The sequence below is a fragment of the Chlorocebus sabaeus genome, chromosome 16 (genome assembly GCF_047675955.1).
Source record: "Chlorocebus sabaeus isolate Y175 chromosome 16, mChlSab1.0.hap1, whole genome shotgun sequence".
In the NCBI taxonomy this organism is placed as follows: Eukaryota; Metazoa; Chordata; class Mammalia; order Primates; family Cercopithecidae; genus Chlorocebus; species Chlorocebus sabaeus.
In genome coordinates, this window is record NC_132919.1 from 18,872,043 (window position 1) to 18,892,321 (window position 20,279).

At 49.7% G+C, this 20,279-nt stretch overlaps 1 protein-coding gene across 3 annotated transcripts in view; it reads left to right on the forward strand.

Annotated features, from left to right (window-relative positions):
* The window catches only part of EPN2 (epsin 2), a 98,659-nt gene extending 79,292 nt beyond the window's left edge, over positions 1-19,367 (forward strand). For all 3 annotated transcript variants that reach the window (XM_008010595.3, XM_008010596.3, XM_008010597.3), the window contains 4 exons: positions 11,356-11,532; positions 12,207-12,293; positions 14,477-14,692; positions 16,573-19,367. In XM_008010595.3, the coding sequence (XP_008008786.1) occupies positions 11,356-11,532; positions 12,207-12,293; positions 14,477-14,692; positions 16,573-16,871 (779 nt within the window). In that variant the 3' untranslated portion in view covers positions 16,872-19,367. The remainder of the gene's footprint in view (positions 1-11,355; positions 11,533-12,206; positions 12,294-14,476; positions 14,693-16,572) is intronic.
* Positions 19,368-20,279: the final 912 nt, after the last annotated feature.

Consider the following 20,279-nt stretch of genomic DNA (forward strand, 5'->3'; position numbering starts at 1 on the left):
TAGCTGTGCCCTCTGGATGAAAGAAACACTGTTTTGAAAGCCACCATTTGTAGTGAACCCCATCATTACCATCATTACCAGTTTTTTCCAAGCAGCACTAGGAGCAGCTTGGCCAAGTGGCCTTGGGAGGAAATGCTCAGGGCTGAAAGGAGGGAGATTGGAGCCTGCCAGGTCAGTGGGGCACTTCCTCCTCTGTTCCAGACCCACAAAGCAGCCACCTGGTCTGAGGAGGGCTCACAGCCTGCTGATTCAGAAGACCTTGGCTGGCTGGAGCCCTCTCTCTGCACTCCCGCCCACTGCCTGGGCTGGGACAGAGACTGTCTTCCGCCCTGGCAGCAGCAGGTGGTGCTGCTGGCTTGTTGGTGACCTCTGCACAGCTCAGTTCTTCTGTGACCCTCCAGTTGTGACTGCCTCCCTGTGCACATGAATATGCATCTGTGAGGCTCGGGATGAGCCAGGCTGGCGGGTGGGAGGCGACCGGGACACAGGCTCCCTGTGAATGGGCCCCACAGAGGAAGAGGCCGGAAACTGGTTGATCTTTCAAACCTTGGTTCCATCTTCGTTTCCTCTCATTCACTTGAGCTTTCAACAAGCATTTATTGATTGGGTATGTGGCACTGCCTGGACCCTGCCAAGGACGTGGAGAGGGAGAGCACAGAGAGAAGCCTTGCAGTGGATCTACTATCCATTCATAGAGGAGGAGCATGTCCAGCGCCTCCCCGAGCCAGCAAGCGTTCCCTGAGGGCACAGCTGGCCCTCAGGGAACGCTGATGACTTTGTGACTTTGTCCCAAGTCACATTGGAAGAAAGCAAGGTGCCACAGTGTGTGGCCTTCCACGACTCCCCCGCACACAGCAAAGAAGGTCACACTGGCCATGGGACTGTGTATGTGTCTGGGGGGCTTTGCCCATTTGTATAGTCTGAATTTAGCCCAGCAGTTTGCGGTGTCCTGTACACACATGGGTCCCCAGTGTTACTTGCAGAATGCAAACTACACAGAGCCCACCCACGCCAAACAGCTTGTCCATGATTACCTGGATGATTTGGAGGTGGTCAGGGTTTGATCCAAGCACATACTTCACTTTGTGTTCAGAGCTATCTGAGCTGTGACCAACTTTGTCTATGCAGGCTATAAGAGTAAGAGGTTCTTGACTGGGTGCAGTGGCTCATGTCTGCAATCCCAGTATTTTGGGAGGCTGAGGCAGGTGGATCATGAGGTCAAGAGATCGAGACCATCCTTGACCAACATAGTGAAACCCCATCGCTACTAAAAAGACAAAAATTAGCTGGGCATGGTGGTACGCACTTGTAATCCCAGCTACTTGGGAAGCTGAGGCAGGAGAATCGCTTGAACCTGGGAGGTGGAGGTTGCGGTGAGCCGAGATCGCGCCATTGCACTCCATCCTGGGCGACAGAGCAAGACTCTGTCTCAAAAAAAAAAAGAGAGAAAAAAAGAGTCTTTCTCAGCCAAAACTTGTGAGTTTCAACATTGGGCATGATACAGTTGCTGAGTTTTAAAATTCTTAGCAGTGCTTTTGTTTGTTATTTTAATAGCAGATTCTAAAGGGGAAGCAGGGCCCATAAGAACTAACTGGAGGTGTCAGAAGAGTCTCTGGAATAGTTTCAGGTGGCATTCCACTGGAGTGTGTGGTTCTCACGTGGAAACCTGGTCCCTGAGTCCTGGATAGTGGGTCAGCGTGCTGCTGGCTCATGGAGAGTGCTTCAGAACTCATGCAGTGGAGACATTGCACATGTTGCAGAGCTCACGGTAGAAAGAATTCTTCCAGAAATGGCTGGCTATGGTGGCTCACGCCTGTAATCACAGCACTTTAGGAGGCCAGGTTTGGCAGAAATGAGGCCGAGAGTTCGAGACCTTGGCCAATGTGCTGAAACCCCGTCTCTACTAAAAATGCAAAAAAGTAGCTAGGTGGGGTGGTGTGTGCCTGTAATCCCAGCTACTTGGGAGACTGAGGCATGAGAATCACTTAAACCCGGGAGGCAGAGGTTGCAGTGAGCCAGGACCACGCCACTGCACTCCAGCCTGGGCAACAGTGAGATGCTGTCTCAAAAAAAAAAAAAAAAAAAAAAAAAAAGTTTTTCCAGAAATGTTAAAATGCCTTGTGTTAACTCTTAAAGATATAAACCTGTTAGTTTAAATAGTGTCTAGAACCTCACTGTCTGAGAGTACGTCTAGATGGAAGGACAGATTCTACTTTAAAAAAAATTTTTTTTTTTTTTGAGGCAGAGTCTCGTTCTGTCACCCAGGCTGGAGTGCAGTGGCGCAATCTTGGCTCACTGCGACCTCTGCCTCCCAGGTTCAAGCGATTCTCCTGCCTCAGCCTCCCGAGTAGCTGAGATTACGGGCGTGTACCACTATGCCCAGCTAATTTTTTTGTATTCTTAGTAGAGATGGGGTTTCACCATATTGGCCAGGCTGGTCTCGAACTCCTGACCTTGTGATCCACCCGTCTCGACCTCCCCAAGTGTTGGGATTACAGGCATGAGCCACCGTGCCTGGGGACAGATTCTGCTTTTGTAGGCAGCCTGGGTGTGCAGCGACTGAAGTCAGAAAGGCAAAGCCTGAGGGACTTGGGACTCGGAGCAGAGCTCAGACTCCTCTCTGGTGAGGGCCTTTGCAGGGGCTCAGGCATCCTGGATTCCCTTAAATGCCTAATCTTTATATTGTGTCTCATTGTCTGCCTGGCAAACTCTTACGTATTTTTGAAATCATGGCTCAGACATCCCTACTTGGGGATGTGGTCACCCTCTCCTCAGGCCTGCCTTTTGCCCTGTCTCTCGCCATTGATGGCTGCCTGTGACCTGCATACTAGCTGTAGTGGCTGTCTGTTTATCTCAGAGGGAGGGGCCATCCTGGGGCCAGGCCTGGATACTGCTGACCAAATGTTGTTTGGATAGAACGGGTGACTGTGGGAGGCCAGAGCTTGTCTCCACCACCCACCTGCCCACTCAGGCCTGTGAGTCTGAGCTGGGCCCTTAGATGGGGCCTCACTTGTGGGGAGGGCTTGGTGAGAGGTCTGGGTGCACCCAGAGCTCAGTGTTTCTTATGTATCCTGGCTGCCCATTTGAGTCATCTCAGGAGCTTCTTAAAACCCAAATGCTTGGGCCCACCCCAGAATCTGTGTGTATGAAGAGGACAGCATCAGTATTTTACTAAAATCCCTAAGAGCTTCTCAAGAAGAGCCATGGTTGAGAACCACTAGTCTGGTGCCCCCTGGCCCAGGGTGCCTGAATACCACTTAGTCTAAGACACTTGATCTCCATATCTTAGATGATCAGGATGGAGATTATGGGCCTCTCTAATCTGGTTGTGTTTCTGAGCCCCTGAAGTGGACATTTATCCAGAACCTGTTAGAAGTGGTCACTGAACTCCAGTGTGCAGAAATGCAGATAAACTACAAAGTCCCTGCCAGCCTGAAGTCCTGTGGTTCCCTTGATCCTTGTGACCTCTCTTCAATCCCTAGTTAGTGATGGAGCGCGCCCTCCGTGTGTCAGGCTTGGTTCTCAGGGACAGGGGGCAAAGCAGACCCAGCCCATGTTCTCATGGAGCACATGCTTTGGCAAGGGGGATAGATGCAGTCTTACATGCACACAAGCGGCATGAGTGCCCTGAGAAGGGTTTTGAGCTGGGTTTAGAGTGGGAACTGCATGGCAGGCTGGCATGGAGGCTGCAGGGTGAGGGCCGGGCCTTCCCAGCAAGTACCCCCCGCCACAGTGTGTCAGGGGAGCCAGTTTGGTCAGGATACCCTCAGCTTGACCCAGTGTCTAGGAGGTGACCACCAAGACTCAGACCCCCTTTGCTGTGCTGTTCACCTCAGAAGCTCAAGCCTTTGCTCTGGCAAGTACAATGGCTGCCTCGGGTGCCCACCTCATAGTCCCAGTTAATACAGCCCGGGGGATAGAGAGCAGATTTCTCTGTAGCTCCAGTACCATTTCTGGGATTTGGGGATGGGGGATTGGAGTTGGGGACAATTTGCAGATTGACTTTAACCTGTGAGAACCCTTCTCTGTTGCCAGGGGAGAGTCTGTCCCTTTCAAGACTGACTGGAAGTGGGTGAGGGGAGAATTCTTCCAAGGAGAACGAGGGCATCTTTGCAGGAGAAAGCAGTAGTGGGGGCTGGAAGTAACTGTGGCATGTCCCCTGACAGAGGCAAGTGGGAAGAGATAGTAGCTGGGAAGTGGGATAGTGTGAAGGGGAGACGATGCACGGTCAGGGCTGCAGGGGAAGCGAGGCTCCAGTCTGTGTCATCCAGGCACAGCTGGGCTGCTGCACATAGGCAGTGAGGAAGGGATGTTGACTCCCCCAGGCTCCACAGGGGCCAGAATCAGCCTAGCACTGAGCCTCAGGCCTCCCGTGTCCTCTATGTTGTGTCATGGCAGTCCTGAAGTCACATCACAGCTCTTCAGCTTGCAATCAGCTCTCTCCCTGATTGATCATTTCCACCATACCACTTACCTCCAGCTGGGACAGAGAGCTGAGGACCCACAAGGTGTCCTGTTGCAGGGGGTTAGAGTGAGGGCTTCTCTCTATAATGTGATTCCAGCAGGGGGCAGGTTCAGCTTCCCGATAGCCCCTTCCCCATGTCGAGCAGAGGTGGACCTGGCAAGGGCAACTTCAGTCCCGGAGGAGGGCAATCTGCATGAGATGCTGGAAGATGAGGAGTGAAGTGTCAGAAGGAGCTTCTGGATAGAAACAGTTATTTCTGGAGCCTCTAGAATGTTGTGGGTTCCGGGGCAGCAGCAGGAGAAGCCCTGAGTCCAAACAGGAGTGGACAGGCCACAAGGAAACAAAAGGCACTGGTGTCCATGGGATGTTGGGAATGAAGCTTGCAGATTGATGTCTGCTTTGGCCTGGCATGGCCCCTATTGCCGGGGCAAGCTTGGGAAGGAGTGAAGGCAGCACTTTCCTCCTCTCCTTCCTTGTGCTGCTACAGCTAGCCAGTAGCTGATCCTGGCCAAAAGTGAAAAAGGCCACCAAGATAGTGGCTGGCTGGTGGGCCAGGTGCAGTGGCTCATGCCTGTGACACCAGCCTGGGCAACACAGGGAGACCCCATCTTTACAAAAACATAAAAAATCAGCCAAGCATGGTGGTGTGTGCCTGTGGTCCCACCTACTTGGGAGGCTGAAGTGGGAGGATCACTTGAACCTAGGAGGTTGAAGCTGCAGTGAACTGTGATTGCACTACTGCACTCCAGCCTGGGTGACAGAGCAACAACCTGTCTCTAAAAAAAAAAAAAGAAAAAAGAAAAAGATAGTGACTGGTATGGCTTAATAGTCTCTTCCTAAGGCTATTCAGCATTTCAGAGACTAGAAGGCATGAAGCTACATGTAGAATGGCTAGCAGTTGGTTCATCTTTTTGAAAGCCAAGGAGTCTCCTTTTCACCTGTCCATCCTTGAGCAGTAGAGCTGGGGCTTCTAAGAGAAGCATTTGTAGGAATGAGAGTAGGAATGAGGAGAGAGACTAGTTTTCTCGGAGGCTCAGGGGAGCATTCCCTAGTCTTCTGAGATTGACACATTGCTGCCACCTTCTGCTGCCTTTCTCTAAGCCTCAGAGCTCAGCCAGGCTGTCACAAGCTTGCTGGGTGCCACCCTCATGTCTGATGCCAGGGCTGAAGGTAGCCCTCACCCCAGGGAGTTTACAGTCCATGAGAGACTTGTAGTTAAATAATAGTTAGGTGCTATATGATAAATGACCTAAAAGAAAGTCAAGGGGAGGATTCCAGAGGAGTCAGAGAAGGTGGGAAGAGAAAATACGAGGGCCGGAGAGGCCCAGAAGGTGCCAGGCATTTGGGAAGCAGTTGGGAATCAGTGTGGCTGGGGGTAAACATGGGAGCAGAGTGAGGATATCTAACACGTATCTGTTTGGAGTTTCAGAAGAGCTAATATTTGAAAAATGACTGAGGATTTTCAAGAATTTTGGAAAGATGCTGCTTCTCCGATCCAGGAAGCCTGGTGAATCCTAAGCAAGATAAATCAAAGAAATCCCCACCGAGACGTATCCATTAGGAAACTGCAGAACGACAGAGGAAGAAAATAAATAAACCTACAGAGAACAGGCCATTCATTACAAAAAAATGGCAACTAAATGGATAGCTAACTTCTTGACAGCAACAGTAGATGTCTGAGTGGCATAGAGTCGTCAGTGTGCTACAAGAAAAACAGTCAACCTGGAAAACCATTGCTAGCAAAATCATCTTTCTTCCAAGAATTGATAATTTTTTTAAAAAAGAGATTTTAAGTTTGGAAACAACAGCAACAAAAACTGCCAGCCCCCAGAATTCTGTATTCAGTGAAGGTGTTCTTGAAGAATAAAGGTGAAAGGATGACATCTGGTAGTAAAACACTAAGAGAAATTGTTGCCAGCACATCTGTACCACAGAAATGCTAAAAGAAGTTCTTCAGGCTGATAGGAGAGAAAACCAGATGGAAACTCAGATCTTCAGGACAGAATGAAGAGTGTTGGAAATGGGAAATAATGTGGGGGAACATTTCAGAAGTAATAAGGATATAAGAAAATTTGAGCAGCATAGGCCACAAGCTTGTGAATTTGTTGTTCCCAGCAATTGGAGAATACATATCCTTTGTAGTCACATGGAGAGTACTTGGAAAAAATTGATGATGTCCTAGACAGAAAAGCTAGTCTCAACAAATTTCAAAAAATTGGTATCACATATAACAGAATTTCTGATCACAGTAAAAAATCAGTTAACAAAAGGATAAGTAGAAAAACTTCATACATCTAAAATTTTAAGAACACTTCTAAATTCTTGAATCACAGAAAAAATTATAAGGAAAATCAAATATATTTAAAACCAAATTAAATATATATATATTTTATATATATATATATATTTTTTTTTAATTTTAGAGACGGAGTTTTGCTCTTGTTACCCAGGCTGGAGTGCGATGGTGCTATCTTGGCTCACCGCAACCTCCACCTCCTGGGTTCAAGCAATTCTCCTGCCTCAGCTTCCTGAGTAGCTGGGATTACAGGCATGCACCACCATGTGGACCCAGCTAATTTTGTATTTTTAGTAGAGATGAGGTTTCTCAATGTTGATCAGGCTGGTCTAGGAACTCCCAACCTCAGGTGATCCACCCGCCTCGGCCTCCCAAAGTGCTGGGATTACAGGTGTGAGCCACTGTGCCTGGCCAGTAATATATTTTTACATAAGAATTTGTGGGACAACTGAAGCAATAGTAAAATAAATTTATAACTTTAAATGTTCACATTAGTAAAGAAGAAAGATACAATGAGGTTAGAATAGCATTACACTGACATAAAGTAAAAGGAAATTATAAGGATAAAGATAGAAATTAATGAAAAGAACATAAACACATAATAGTATCCATAAAGACAAGTCAGTAATTGAAAAGAGTAATAGACAAGTTTCTGGCAAGCGATTTTTTTTAAGAGGAAGGGCACAAATAGCATTAGGAATGAAACAGCATAACTGGCGGCACGCTCAGGATTTCATGTCGGGTGAGAGGCTGGCTCTTTGATCAGCTCTGTGCTTAAAAATCCAAAACCTTAGATAAAATGGATAAAATTAAAAAGGAAACAGCAAAACTAACTGAAGAAAACCTATAAATAGAAATCTGTAATCATGGAAGGTATGGAATCAGTATTTTAAAATCCTCCCCTTCTGCAAATCCACCCAGAGGGCTTTGCTTTTAAATACTAACAACATTCAAGAAACAATCCTACCTTCACACAGACTCCTTTAGGGAACAGGAAAATAGAGAATATTCCTACTCCTTGTATGAGACTAGCATAAGCCTAACGGCAACACCAGACAAGGGCAGTGCAGTGTGAGAACAAACATTTCAGGCCAGTCTGGTTGTGAATATAGATGCAAAAATCTTAAGGAAAGAAACAATTACAAAACCCAAGCCAGGGAAATATTTTAAAAGTTGTAGTACCTTATGAATAACTTTGTTTGCAAGAACCAACTCATTAGAAAATTTACAAATGTACCATATTAAGATTAAAACAGAAAAAATTTGGTTATCTTAGAGGCAGAGACCATTTGATAAAATTCATTAGCCATTCATTTCCAAATTCTAGCAAACTTGGAATAATAGGGAACTTCCATAACCTGATAAAGGGCTTCTGAAAGGAAAAAAGCCTATAGCTAACACTGAACTTTATGGTAAAATATTGAAAATTGATCCTGTAACATCAAGAGCAAGACAAGGATACCGACTACCAGTGCTTCTATTTGATGGTGTAACTGGTGATCCTAGCCAATGCAGTAAGACAAGAAAAAGAAAAAGTATAAAGGACTAGAAAGAAGACACTAAACAGTCATCATTTGCAGGTGATGGGATTGTACATAGAATATGAAAAAATTTCTACAGATAAGTTATTAGAATTAAGAGTTATTTGAATTATTATTAGAATCAATAATTGGAATGACTTCTAATTAACAGTTTAGCAAGATTGTTGGTTGTAAATGAGTATACACAGTTGTTTCTCTGCATAAAAATAGATTATGAAAAGTTTAAAAGATACTACTTCCTAGGAATAATACTTAGTTCCTAGGAATAAATCTTACAAAAGTCGTACAAATCTCTATGGGAGATAAAGGGTAAAAATGAAGAAGATTAAATTCCACCAAAAGATACTAAAACTTAAGTAAATGCAGAGATATCATGTGGTCTTGGTTTGGAAAACTCGCTGTTGTAATAACGCTTCTCCCCAAATTGATCTGGAATGCAATGCAATTCTGGCCAAAATCCCCAAAATATTTAATTTTTCTTGTTTCTTAACTTTGTGTGTGTGTGTGTGTGTGAGACAGAGCCTCGCTCTGTCGCCCAGGCTGGAGTGCAGTGACATGATCTCCACTCACTGCAAGCTCCGCCACCTCCCAGGTTCACGCCATTCTCCTGCCTCAGCCTCCCTAGAAGCTGGGACTATAGGTGCCTGCCGCCATGCCTGGCTAATTTTTTTGTATTTTTAGTAGAGGCGGGGTTTCACTGTGTTCTCCAGGATGGTCTCGATCTCCTAACCTCATGATCCGCCTGCCTTGGCCTCCCAAAGTGCTGGAATTACAGACATGAGCCACTGCACCTGGCCCCTTGCACATTCTTAATTATTCTCACAAACACTGATGAGAATTCTTGATATCTGATACAGCAAATCACAATCTTGTTTTGGCTACTCTTGGCCCTCTGCTCTGCTCTAAAACAAAAGTTGGCCAAGGCTGAGGCAGGAGAATGGCGTGAACCCGGGAGGCGGAACTTGCAGTGAGCCGAGATCACGCCACTGCACTCCAGCCTGGGCAACAGAGCAAGACTCTGTCTCAAAAAAAAAAAAATGTGCAAGGATGGAAATAGATAAATGCAGGGAGCCCAGTAATAAGCCCACGAAGACTTGACTTAGGACAGAGGAGGCCCTGCATACCATGACATGAGGAGTGGATGGACTCCAGTCCATGCTGCCGGGATGAGTCAAGAAGAAAGTAATCATAAGGGACAATCGGTAAAAGACTCAAATCGGCACCTCATAGGAGAGGAATCGTGAGTGACCCATGAGTATATGAAAAGATGCACAGCCTCATTAAAGAACAGGGAAATGCAAATCAAAACCACAATCAAATAACTTTTCAGCCCACCAGATTGGCACACATGGGAAAGTAAGCTAATACTAAGCATCAGAGAGGTTATGAGACAACTCCTGGGGCAGCAAGACTGGTACCCACTGCTGGACGGAACATAAACTTGTGCCACCATGTGGAAATACTTGTAGCATTCCTCAGTGAAGGCAGAGGTACCCATGACCCAGCAACTTGTGTATACATGTGAACAAGAACAAGCAGCAAAACCAAATGAGTATCCTTCAACAGAGGAATCATGACTTTTTTTTTCATAGAATGGAACAAAACAAATTCCAGCTCCACCTCAACACAGATGACTCTCAAAATGTGGAGTGAACAAAGCCAGCCACAAAGGAATGTGTACAATATGCTTCTATTCATATCAAGTTTGGAAAATAGGGACCTGGCATGGTGGCTCACACCTGTAATCCTAGCATTTTGGAAGACTGAGGCAGCAGGCTCGCTTGAGCCCAGGAGTTTGAGACCAGACTGGGCAACACAGTGATACCCCATCTCGACAAAAAAAATTTGCCGGGCGTGGTGACATGCCTGTAGACCCAGCTACTTGGGAGGTGGCGGTGGGAGGATCACTTGAGCATGGGAGGTGGAGGCGCAATGAGATGGAGGCATAGTGAACTGTGCTTGTCCACTACACTCCGGCCTGGGTGATAGTGAGACCCTATCTGATAAATAAATGAAAACACACATATACATATACATAATATACATGTGTGGTGTGTGTGTATTCAGAAAATAGGCACAACTAGCTAAAGGTATTCCTACGAGATAAACTAGAAGGAAAAGCAAGAGAAAGGCTAATAGTTCACAATGTTTGGGGTAGGAATGTCATTGGGGAGGCACTTTCTGGTCCCTGTGAGGCAGCAGTGGTGTCTGAACACTTGCAGTGCTCCACAAGAAGGAAGGAGATGTGGGTTTTATTTTATATGTACTCATATATACACAGATGTGTCTACACATAAATGAAAGATGCACATCACAGCACTGACACTTAACATTGGATGCACTCAGATGTTTTAGAGTCTTTGTGTGTGTGTGTGTTGTTTTTTTTTGTAGGTTTTTTAAAAATTTTTTTCTCTGTTCTTTTTTTTAAAGCCAGTTGTGACCCACTAAATTGATTTTGTCACTCCCTGTTTGAAAGTGTTTTATTGCTTAAGTTGAGTGGTAAGTATGTAGCTGTTTGTTTTATTCCTTTTTATACAGGACTCATCCATTTTATGTATGCTTCTGTCAGAAAGCAGAAACCACTCAAAGCACGTGGGGAGAGGATGCCTCTCTGCCTCTAGAGAGCCTGGGCTGAGCTGGGAGGGCTGCCTGGGGTCCCTTGTCTGGGGAGGGAGCCTGGATTCTGTGGGGAGATAGGTTTGTTTCAGGTAGTCCATTGAAGTGGGGTTGAGCTCAGGAGCCCTTTGCAAGCCCCCTGTATGGTGGGGAGCTTGGAGAAGACCTCTTTCAGCTGCTTCCTCTGGTCAGTACTGGAGGACAGGGAGAGGCTATCCTGGGACATCCTGGCCTAGCATGCTCCCTTCCCAGGGTTGTTGGCCCTGGGCCCCAGCTGTGTCCCTCTTTGCTGGCATGGGACAGTACCCTTTCGATGGCTGTCTCTCCTGGCACAGGGCACAGACCCTGGTGTGGCCGGCGGTATCCTTCTCCCTCCTCACCCCAGCTGCCCAGACCCTCTGCAGGCATTTCTGAGCCCTGACCTTGCCTTCCAACAGGTACCAAGCCAGCTGCCTCTGTTGACCCATGGGGGGTGCCCACTGGAGCCAGCACACAGTCTGTCCCCAAGAACTCGGACCCCTGGGCAGCTTCACAGCAGCCTGCCTCCAATGCCGGGAAAACAGCTTCTGACGCATGGGGTGCAGTCTCCTCCACCAAGCCCGTGTCTGCCTCTGGTGAGCCCCTCACTCACCCACCTTTCTGCCTGGCCTCTGAGAGCCCATGGGCCCTGCAGCCGCTCCTGGCTCCTAGGCGTCAGCCCTGTTGCTTTGCTTGCATTTGCTCCCCTCCTCCCCCTTAACCTTTGTTCCTGATCCCCAGATCCCAGGCACCCCAGTGTGACAGTGAGTGCGAGCGAGTTCCCAGGTTTTGTGCACTGGTACCTCCCTCCAAATTGAGGGGGCTTCTGATGGGGTGTTGAGAGAGGAGACTGACCTGGGCCCACAGCCTGTGGGTCCTGTCCTCACCCCTGGGGGACTGGGCAGGCTGGCCTCTGGGCAGTCCTTCTGGTGCCTTCCTACAGACCCTCATCCAAGCAACCAGACCCAGCTTGATGCGCCTCCACCACTGCCAGCACCCCTTTCCCTTTTAGGGTGGGGGTGGTAGAAGCACTAGCAGGTGAGCATCCCACACCCTGTCCTGGGAGGGCCGGGCTCCCTGTCTTCCCTCCCAGCGCACTGGTGACCCGATCCTGTCTTGCCTTTTTGGCTCTCAGAATTCTCCTCCATGAGGCAGGGTAAGCGGGGAGAGGCCCCTGTTGCCAGCCCATCCTGAGGGTGTGCACTGGGCAGTGGAGTTGCCACGAAGTCCTGTGAGGTGCTCCCAGTCACTGGCCTCTATGTCCACCCAGGGTCCTTTGAGCTCTTCAGTAATCTGAATGGTACAATTAAAGACGACTTTTCTGAATTTGACAACCTTCGGACTTCAAAAAGAACAGGTATGTACAGGTGATGGTGGTTTCTGTAATCCTCCGTGCATTTGACCAGCTCAGTTATTGCAGAAATAATAGTTTTCAAAACCCTTCAACTTTCTGCATGTTCTTTGTATTTTGATCTTGGGAGCCTGAAGCTTCTCATTCTAAGAATTCGTACATCAATAGTTAAAAATCACAAGGTGGAGTCCCCCAGGACTGTGTCTCCAGGTTAGGAAGCCCCAAGACTTCGTGCAGATTCCACAGCCCCAGCCTCCCCAGCTCACAGTGGGCCTCACGTCCGGCCTGATCCAGCACTTCCATTCACCTTCCTCCTGCTAACTTCCACTCCTCAGAGGGCCTCCTTTTCCCAGACAGCAACCTTTGGGCATCAGTGGGGCCAGCCTCTGCCCTGTGTTGTCACCTCTCAGGTGACAGCTCCAGCCCAGCAGACCCACAGTCCAGTCTCCAGACCTGTTTTCCTTCCCTGTGTGCCCCTGGGATGGAAGGGTATCAGGTGAATGCAGAAGGAAGGGGCGTGTGGGCCAAGGTGGGCCTGGAGGCTGGAGGGAGAAGGCCTGGGATGCATTCTTCACACACCCTATTTGGCCTGCGGTGTGGCAGCCTCTGTCCATCTCTGGGCCACATCTCCCAGCCATGCATGGCAACGTCTCTTTTCTTTCCTCTCAGCTTCTGCTGCTTGCCCCCACCAATTTCCCTACCACCTCTCTCCCAGTCTCTTCCTTCTCTCCCTTCTTTTTTAGCCCTCTCTACCAACTGCAGCCACAAGGCTGGCTAGGCCCTGGTGTGAGGTACAAGCAACCTGGCACCCATGACCCCACTTGACCTCCTTGACCTCCTCCAACACCTCTCAGTTCAGGAGCTCCCCGCCGGGAGACGGAGGCAGCTTTGAGAATGTGCTGCTTTTCTGGGTCTTTGCTGCGTTAATAAGATTCCATGTGTCTTCTCTGCAGGCCAAAGTATAGCCTAACTTGTCCTTGCCTCCCACTCCGTGCCTCAGTGAGAAGGCAGCTTGGCCATTGTTACATGTCAGCTTTTGAAACATTCATCCCCTGCTGGTGCAGTGGCTCACACCTGCAATCCTGGCACTCTGGCAGGGCCAGTGTGGGAGGATTGCTTGAGCCCAGGAGTTTCAGACTAGCCTAGGCAACATACTGAGACCCCCGTCTCTACAAAAAAGAAATTAAAATTAGCCAAATGTGGTCGTGTGCACCTGCCTGTGGTCCCAGCTACTCAAGAGGCTAAGGCGAGAGGATCCCCTGAGCCCAGGATATCGAGACTGCAGTGAGCCTTGATCGCCCAGGCTGGAGTGCACTGGCATTATTGGTTGTTTTTTGTTTTGTTTGTTTGTTTTTGAGTCTTCTTTGCTCAGTTCACATTGTCAGATAGAGTTGTCCTTCCCCTTGCCTCAACTTTTATGGATTAACAGATTGAAAACATTTTCTCATGACTTTAAAATTTGTTAAAAATACTTTGTTGCTATATAATCTCTCTTTGTATGGCTCAGCAATAATTCATTAATTTGGGGGAGGACACTTTAGGCTGATTTCAAGTTTTGCTACTGTAAGTGATGCTGTTGTGAAGCTCTTTGTGCTTACAACCCTGTTCACATTTTACATTATTTGTTTAGACCAGATTCCTAGAAATGGGGTTACTGAGTGAGAGAATGACTGTTGTTAAGAACTCCTGTACCATGAAGCACCCTGTCATGGCAGTCGCTTTTCTACTGGCCTGTGTCACCTCTATGGGCTGAATTTAAAAAAAAAAAAACAATTTGCTTTCTTTTTACTATCAAGAAGTTCATGTTTATTGTGGAAAATTTAGTAAATGGAAAATGTTTAAAAAAAAAAAAAAAAAAAGTAAATTGCCCATGCCTAGCCTCTACCCCAAAATGACATCTTGGTATTCTGGAGGAATGAGCTGTATACACTCTTTTGTAACCTGCTTTTTTTCCACTTAGTATTTTGATAAGCTTTCTTTGCTCATCATTAGGTATTCTTCTGTCCCTGCATTCTGGTATTTGGTTATATGGACACTTGATTTATCTAACCCAGCCCATGACTGGCTGTGTGTCGTCACGTGGCACTGTCAGGCAGGCATGTTCCCAGGAGGCCATGTTTTGTGTTAAGTACACAGTCTTAGGCTCTCCCTGCCACACTCACCCTGCCATTTGTGTCCTTGTTTTGCAGCCGAATCTGTGACCTCTCTGCCATCCCAAAACGATGGAACTACCAGCCCTGACCCCTTTGAGTCTCAACCCCTGACCGTTGCCTCAAGCAAGCCCAGCAGTGCCCGGAAAACACCTGAGTCCTTCCTGGGCCCCAACGCAGCCCTGGTGAACCTGGACTCACTGGTGACCAGGCCTGCCCCACCAGCCCAGTCCCTCAACCCTTTCCTGGCACCAGGTAGGCTCTCATCCCAGGCTTCATCCAGCTGCTTGCTGTGCCTGAGAATAGGTGTGCAGCAGGCCTCTCGGGGGCTCTTCCCACTGTGTGACAGGGAAGGGGTGGGACTAGCTGGAAACTCTAGATTAGCACACATGCCCTCGCCAGGGCCGCCTGGGGTGGGGTGTGGAAGCCGTTGTCACTTATGTGGGGAGGGTATGGGTAGGAAATAACTCCTTTCCTCTCAGTTGAGACTGCCAAGCAGAAGCTATCCCTGACTTGGTGCCCCCCGGTTGTGAAACCCTCAAGGGAGTGTCAGTTCTAAGACAGGTGGAGTAGGGTGGGCTGCTAGGGGTGAGGAAGAGCCTGGGTTTGACGTGTAGCACACCTCTCTTGGGAAAAATGTAACTTAACCCTTGGGTACAAGCCTTCCTCCAGGTCCCTCGCTTACACTCCTGGTGCCAGAGTCTGCCCCCTGCCCTCAAGGCTCCACGTTGGCTGCTGGACAAGCCCCCAGCTGTTCAATTGGGTATCCAGGGCCATTATGGCCTGGCCCCACTCTCCTCTTCCTTCCCTGTGTGCATGAAACCCTTGTGACACCCAGCCCCTTGGCACCCCTCAACCTGTAGAGCCCTTCCTTAAACCCAGGCTGTTACACACTCAGTTTCCCCTGCCTGGAATGTCCTCCCTCCTCTTCCCCAATGAAAGCATCTTACTCCTCCTTCGACACCCAGTTCAGATGACCCCCCTTCTAGGAAGTCCCCCCAGCCCCCTTCCTCACATGTTTCCCAAGGCCTTGGGTGTCCGCCAGGGCAGGAATGTGTCACCCTCAAGTGTTCAGCCCCTGACTGGCCCCACCATGTAGGGATCTGAGGATCTTGGGCCACCGTCCCTGACAGTACCTTGCAGAGGAGAATGACCACTGAACTTACAGAGGCTGAGGTTGGGGACCCTTGGACAGAAGTGAGGTGTGTGGAGTTCCTGGGTCCTGGCCAATCCCGAGGTCCTGCGATGGGTGAGGACATGGCTGCCCCTAGAGGAGGTGGTTCCCCGGGTGGGTTAGCTTCCAGGCTCCTCAGCCAGCCAGGAGTCTGTGCCTGCCCCAGGAGGCCTTATGCCTCTTCTGCCCAGAGAGCCCTTGAAGGCCCTGCAGGAGGTCTAGTGGTCATCTGTGTCCATCAGCTCTTGGTAGGCACCTGGCTGGAGGCCTGAGGCAGCTTTGTTGGCTGCACACCAGTCATGGTCCCTGGGGGCTGCAGCCAAGATGGAGGAGGTTTGGGCAGCTCTGCTGGACATACAGGGCCATTCTCCAGGCCACTCAGGGTAGGGCCAGGCTGCCTGGAAGAGTTGGTGCCAGCAGCACACACACTTTTGCAAAGAAAAGGCTTTCTAGTGTGAGGTAAATTCTGGAGACACTGGGAAAGACAAGGCTGCATCAGCTTCTTGAATGCAGGACTTCCAACCTTCGCGATGTCGTATGTGGGTCCCTGGGTGCAGTGTGGGCACTGCCACACGAGCCACACACTGCCAGTCCCATGTCCCCGTCAGCAAACAGAATGAGGGAGCAGTGGCAGCTGATGGCTGGTGAAGGTGTCCTGGGTGCCAGCCCTGCAGAGGAGCCAGGGTGCCCCGAGATGGCTGTGTTCCTGGCACGGCCTTGTTCAGCTTTGTAACGCTGGACAAATCACTTGGCTTCTCACAGCCTCAATCTCCTCATCCTTAAAGTGCAGATTCATGCAGTCAGCAGGTATTTGCTATTGTCTGCCATGGACTCGGCTGGCACCGTCACGGGCTCTGAGGGCACAGTAGGGACCAGAACACCCCCATGGAGTCCCTGACCTGAGAGCTCAGAAGGCCACACCCTGACGGCTCAGCCTCTGCCCTTTCTTCTGTCTCCCCAGGTGCACCCGCCACCTCGGCCCCTGTTAACCCCTTCCAGGTGAACCAGCCCCAGCCGCTGACACTGAACCAGCTTCGGGGGAGCCCAGTCCTGGGGACCAGCACATCCTTTGGGCCTGGCCCAGGAGTGGAGTCCATGGCTGTGGCCTCGATGACCTCCACGGCCCCACACCCAGCTCTGGGGGCCACTGGTTCCTCTCTGACCCCACTGGGCCCTGCAACGATGAACATGGTGGGCAGTGTGGGTATCCCCCCATCTGCAGCCCAGGCCACCGGCACAACCAACCCTTTCCTTCTCTAGTGCCTGGCTTGGGACCCACCCAGAGCACCTGTGCTGGAGGATGCCGAGCAGGGACTCTTGTCTGTGGGACGGGATCCAAGAGTTTGGGGATTAGGGGTATTAGGGCTTTTCAGCTCCAGCTTCGTGATGAAAGGGCTGTCTTTACAGCCCCAACCCTCAGACCCTCGCCTTCCAAGGCAGGCCCACTTGGCCTGGCCTGCTCTCACCACCTCCTCCCAAGCACTCAGGTCCTGGCAGGGCCCCTCTGAGGCCTTGGATGAGGAGGTGGAGTCATCAGTGTTGCCCTTGCCCCCAACCTCAGCCAGAGGGTCTCCAGGACGTTGCCTGTCCCAGGACTTGGGACAGTGGCCTCATCTTTGTCCTCCCCACCCCCCAGCCCTAGGGACACCCCAGGCAGTCCTGGGTGTGGACACGATGAAGCACCTGCTCCATAAGACGCTGACCTTTTGGGGAAGTGGTTGTGCATATTTTATTTTTCTTTGACTCGAGTGAGTTCAAAGTAAACACCACCACCGTGGACAACTCTTGAATTAAATCCACTAGAGCGAGCTTTAAAACTAATCTGAGCATAACCCCCAACGTGGCTCTATGCTTGTGTACCTTTGCACATATTTTGTTTAGTACAGTTTCATATTTGAGTTTGCAGAATTATCTAATAGTCTTTTTTTGGCTAATATTTTTATAACGTGGTTCTTATTTAACTGTCTAGTTTTGATAGAATTTACCAGGTCTGGCTGAATGAAGATATTGGCACGTGTTATTTTAGTGGTTTAAATCCTCTTATTTATGGTTTTAACTCTTAAGAAAATTTTAAAAGGAAGAGATGTTTGGATGACAAAAAAAAAAAATGCCTTATTGAAAAACTAAAGCAAATTCTTTATAGGAAGAAAATATGGGAATTTGATTACACATAGATGATGTTTATTTAAAAAAAAAAAAAAAAAAACTACAACAGCAACAAAAAATCCTAGCCTCCAGTTGCCTTTTCCTTTCTTTAACTCCTGTTTTTGGTGAATTACTAAACTGATTGACTTTCAGCCTTTTTGGCTAGATCCTGAGCGAGAGGCTATTTTTCTTACTGATATACCAACATCCTGAAAGTTAAAGAAAAAAACCTAATGTATGAATGTGACTCACCAGTTTTTATCAACTAATTCCTTTTTTTAATTAAAGGCATGCAGGGATTAACAAGGACTTCTGTTTACAATGGAAATCTGAAATGGAAGAAACATCTTTAACCTTGTGTGTCTGTGATCTCCTCTGTCTTAATCCACGCTCAGGCTAAAGATGGGGATAATGTGGAAATGGCAGTTGTCCTGAGGGCATGGGAGTGGGGGTGTTTCTGTGCCCACGGGTCCCTGGGCAATAGTCCCTAGGCTAAGACGGGAGTGGGGGCCCAAGGGGCCAGGGCTGGCCCTGATCCACTTACCTGCTAACTCCAGACATTATTTTTAAGTTGGAGACCTAAAAATAATTCTTTTGTATTTTGGAGATGAAGAAAAAAGTCATTCACCCGGGACAGATTTTTAACAAACATGCGTTAATATTACCTCCCTCTTCTAAACTCCTGCTGTCCTCACCTCACCCACCACTGTAAAAGTATTACGTCATGCATTAAAGACCAGAAAAAACTTGCTTTTACCCAGGGAAGAGACATTTCCCCAATCCTGTGTCTGGGCAGCTTGCCTGGTGGACGTTTCTGGCCCCTTTTCCACCATGGGAATTTCTCACCTCCAGCTCTAAGGGCAGCCGACCACCTGCCAGCCCCTCTCTGGTTCCGGAAGATCTAACCCTTCGCACTAGCGTAGGAGAGATCTTAAATGGTCTCCGGGCTGCTGGGACATGCAGGCTGTGAGTGAGGACTGCACCCACTCATGCTGTTCCTGAGGCCGCCCTCTCCAGTCCCAGGAGCCATGTCTAGAGTTCCTGACCAGCCACCCTCTGCCAGAACTGCAGGCCTGGGGCTGGGCCTTAGGCTCCTGCTGCCATTCGGGTAAGCCGGTGGCTGGTCTCTTCTGCCGGGGGAAGGGTGGGTGGGGAGGTGCAGTGGGATGGGAGGCGGGATGCTTGCCCAGAAAGGTGCTTTCCTTCAGATGGTGCAGGGCCTGGGCCAGCCTTACAGGTCAGTAGACCAGACTCGACTACTTGGGGTCAGTGATTCTTTTGTAACAGAAGAGCCCTTCATGACACGACTTTGAGGCCCCAACATGACAGCCACTGGGCCACCAGGACCCAAGAAGACAGCCCCCCACCCCATCTTCTGGCACAGGCCATCCCGAGTGCATGTCCCTGTTGCCCACTGCACTGATCATGAAGCCACCAGCCACTGCCACGCGTGTTGGCGCCTGTGTCATCATGCTCCCTTCTGATGGGCACTGTGGTGGAGGAAGTCACCCAGCTGTTTCTCAGTCCCAGAGGCCGGTGGCTGGTTTTGAACTTGTGTTGACTGTTGATACTTATTTACTGTATAAATATAATTTATCATTTGTACCATGATGCGGTTTCTGGCTGTGTCCTTCTCCCACCTCATCTTCATCAGTCCTGTTCCACTGGAGGCGGGTGGGAGGTAAGGGAGCCGATTCCTGTGGAGCTTGGTCTGCAGTCAATGAGGCCACCAGCCTGGTCCTAGTACCCGTGTGAGCCGGGCATTTGGTTGCCCCTGAACCTCAGGGAAAGAGGGCGGAAGGCCTGCCCTTGGTGAGGTGCTGAGAGAGGTGGCCTGCACGGGTGTGCTGGGGGAAGTGCTAGCCACTGCCCCTTACCCTTCCTGCGTCTGCCCTCCTAATGTGGCCTGGTCACTGGTGGAGACTGCTTTGGATGAGGTGGAAGTGACAGTGTGCTAGGTCCCCAGAGGCTTCCTGTGCTCTACCTCCTCTCGTGTCCATGCTGCAGAAGAGCTGCTCTGGGAAGCCACCGCCTGTCAGCCGGGGCAGCGGAGGGAGGGAGTGCGTGGAGCTGCCCAGCCAACTGTGTGTTCCTGAGAGGAAGGGCCTGTTGGAGCCACTGGTTCTTAGGTGGCTTGCTGTGCAACAGCTGACCGACACAGAGGGCCCGTGCCTCAGAGCCGCCGACCAGAGGAGGGCAGCGGCGAGAGGACACGTGCACCTCCAGGCAGCAGAGGTGGAAGAGGTGCTCCGGTCATGGGAGGAGGCAAGGCCAAGGCAGAGGCGGCTGGGAGATGCTGATGGGAAGGGTTGGAGAGGCCCTGAGACGAACCTGGAGGGAGGCCTGGGACTGCCCTGCAGCCCTCTGCTCTCTGTGTGAGTACCTGGCTCCCAGTGTCCACCCAAGGACAAACGGACAAGCTTGACTGAGAGCTAGGAGGCTAGGGGCTGGTGGCAGGGGGTGCCCGTTCAGTGCAGGGGACAGGAAAGAGAGAAGGGTGTGTGGGATGCTCTTGTTTACGCT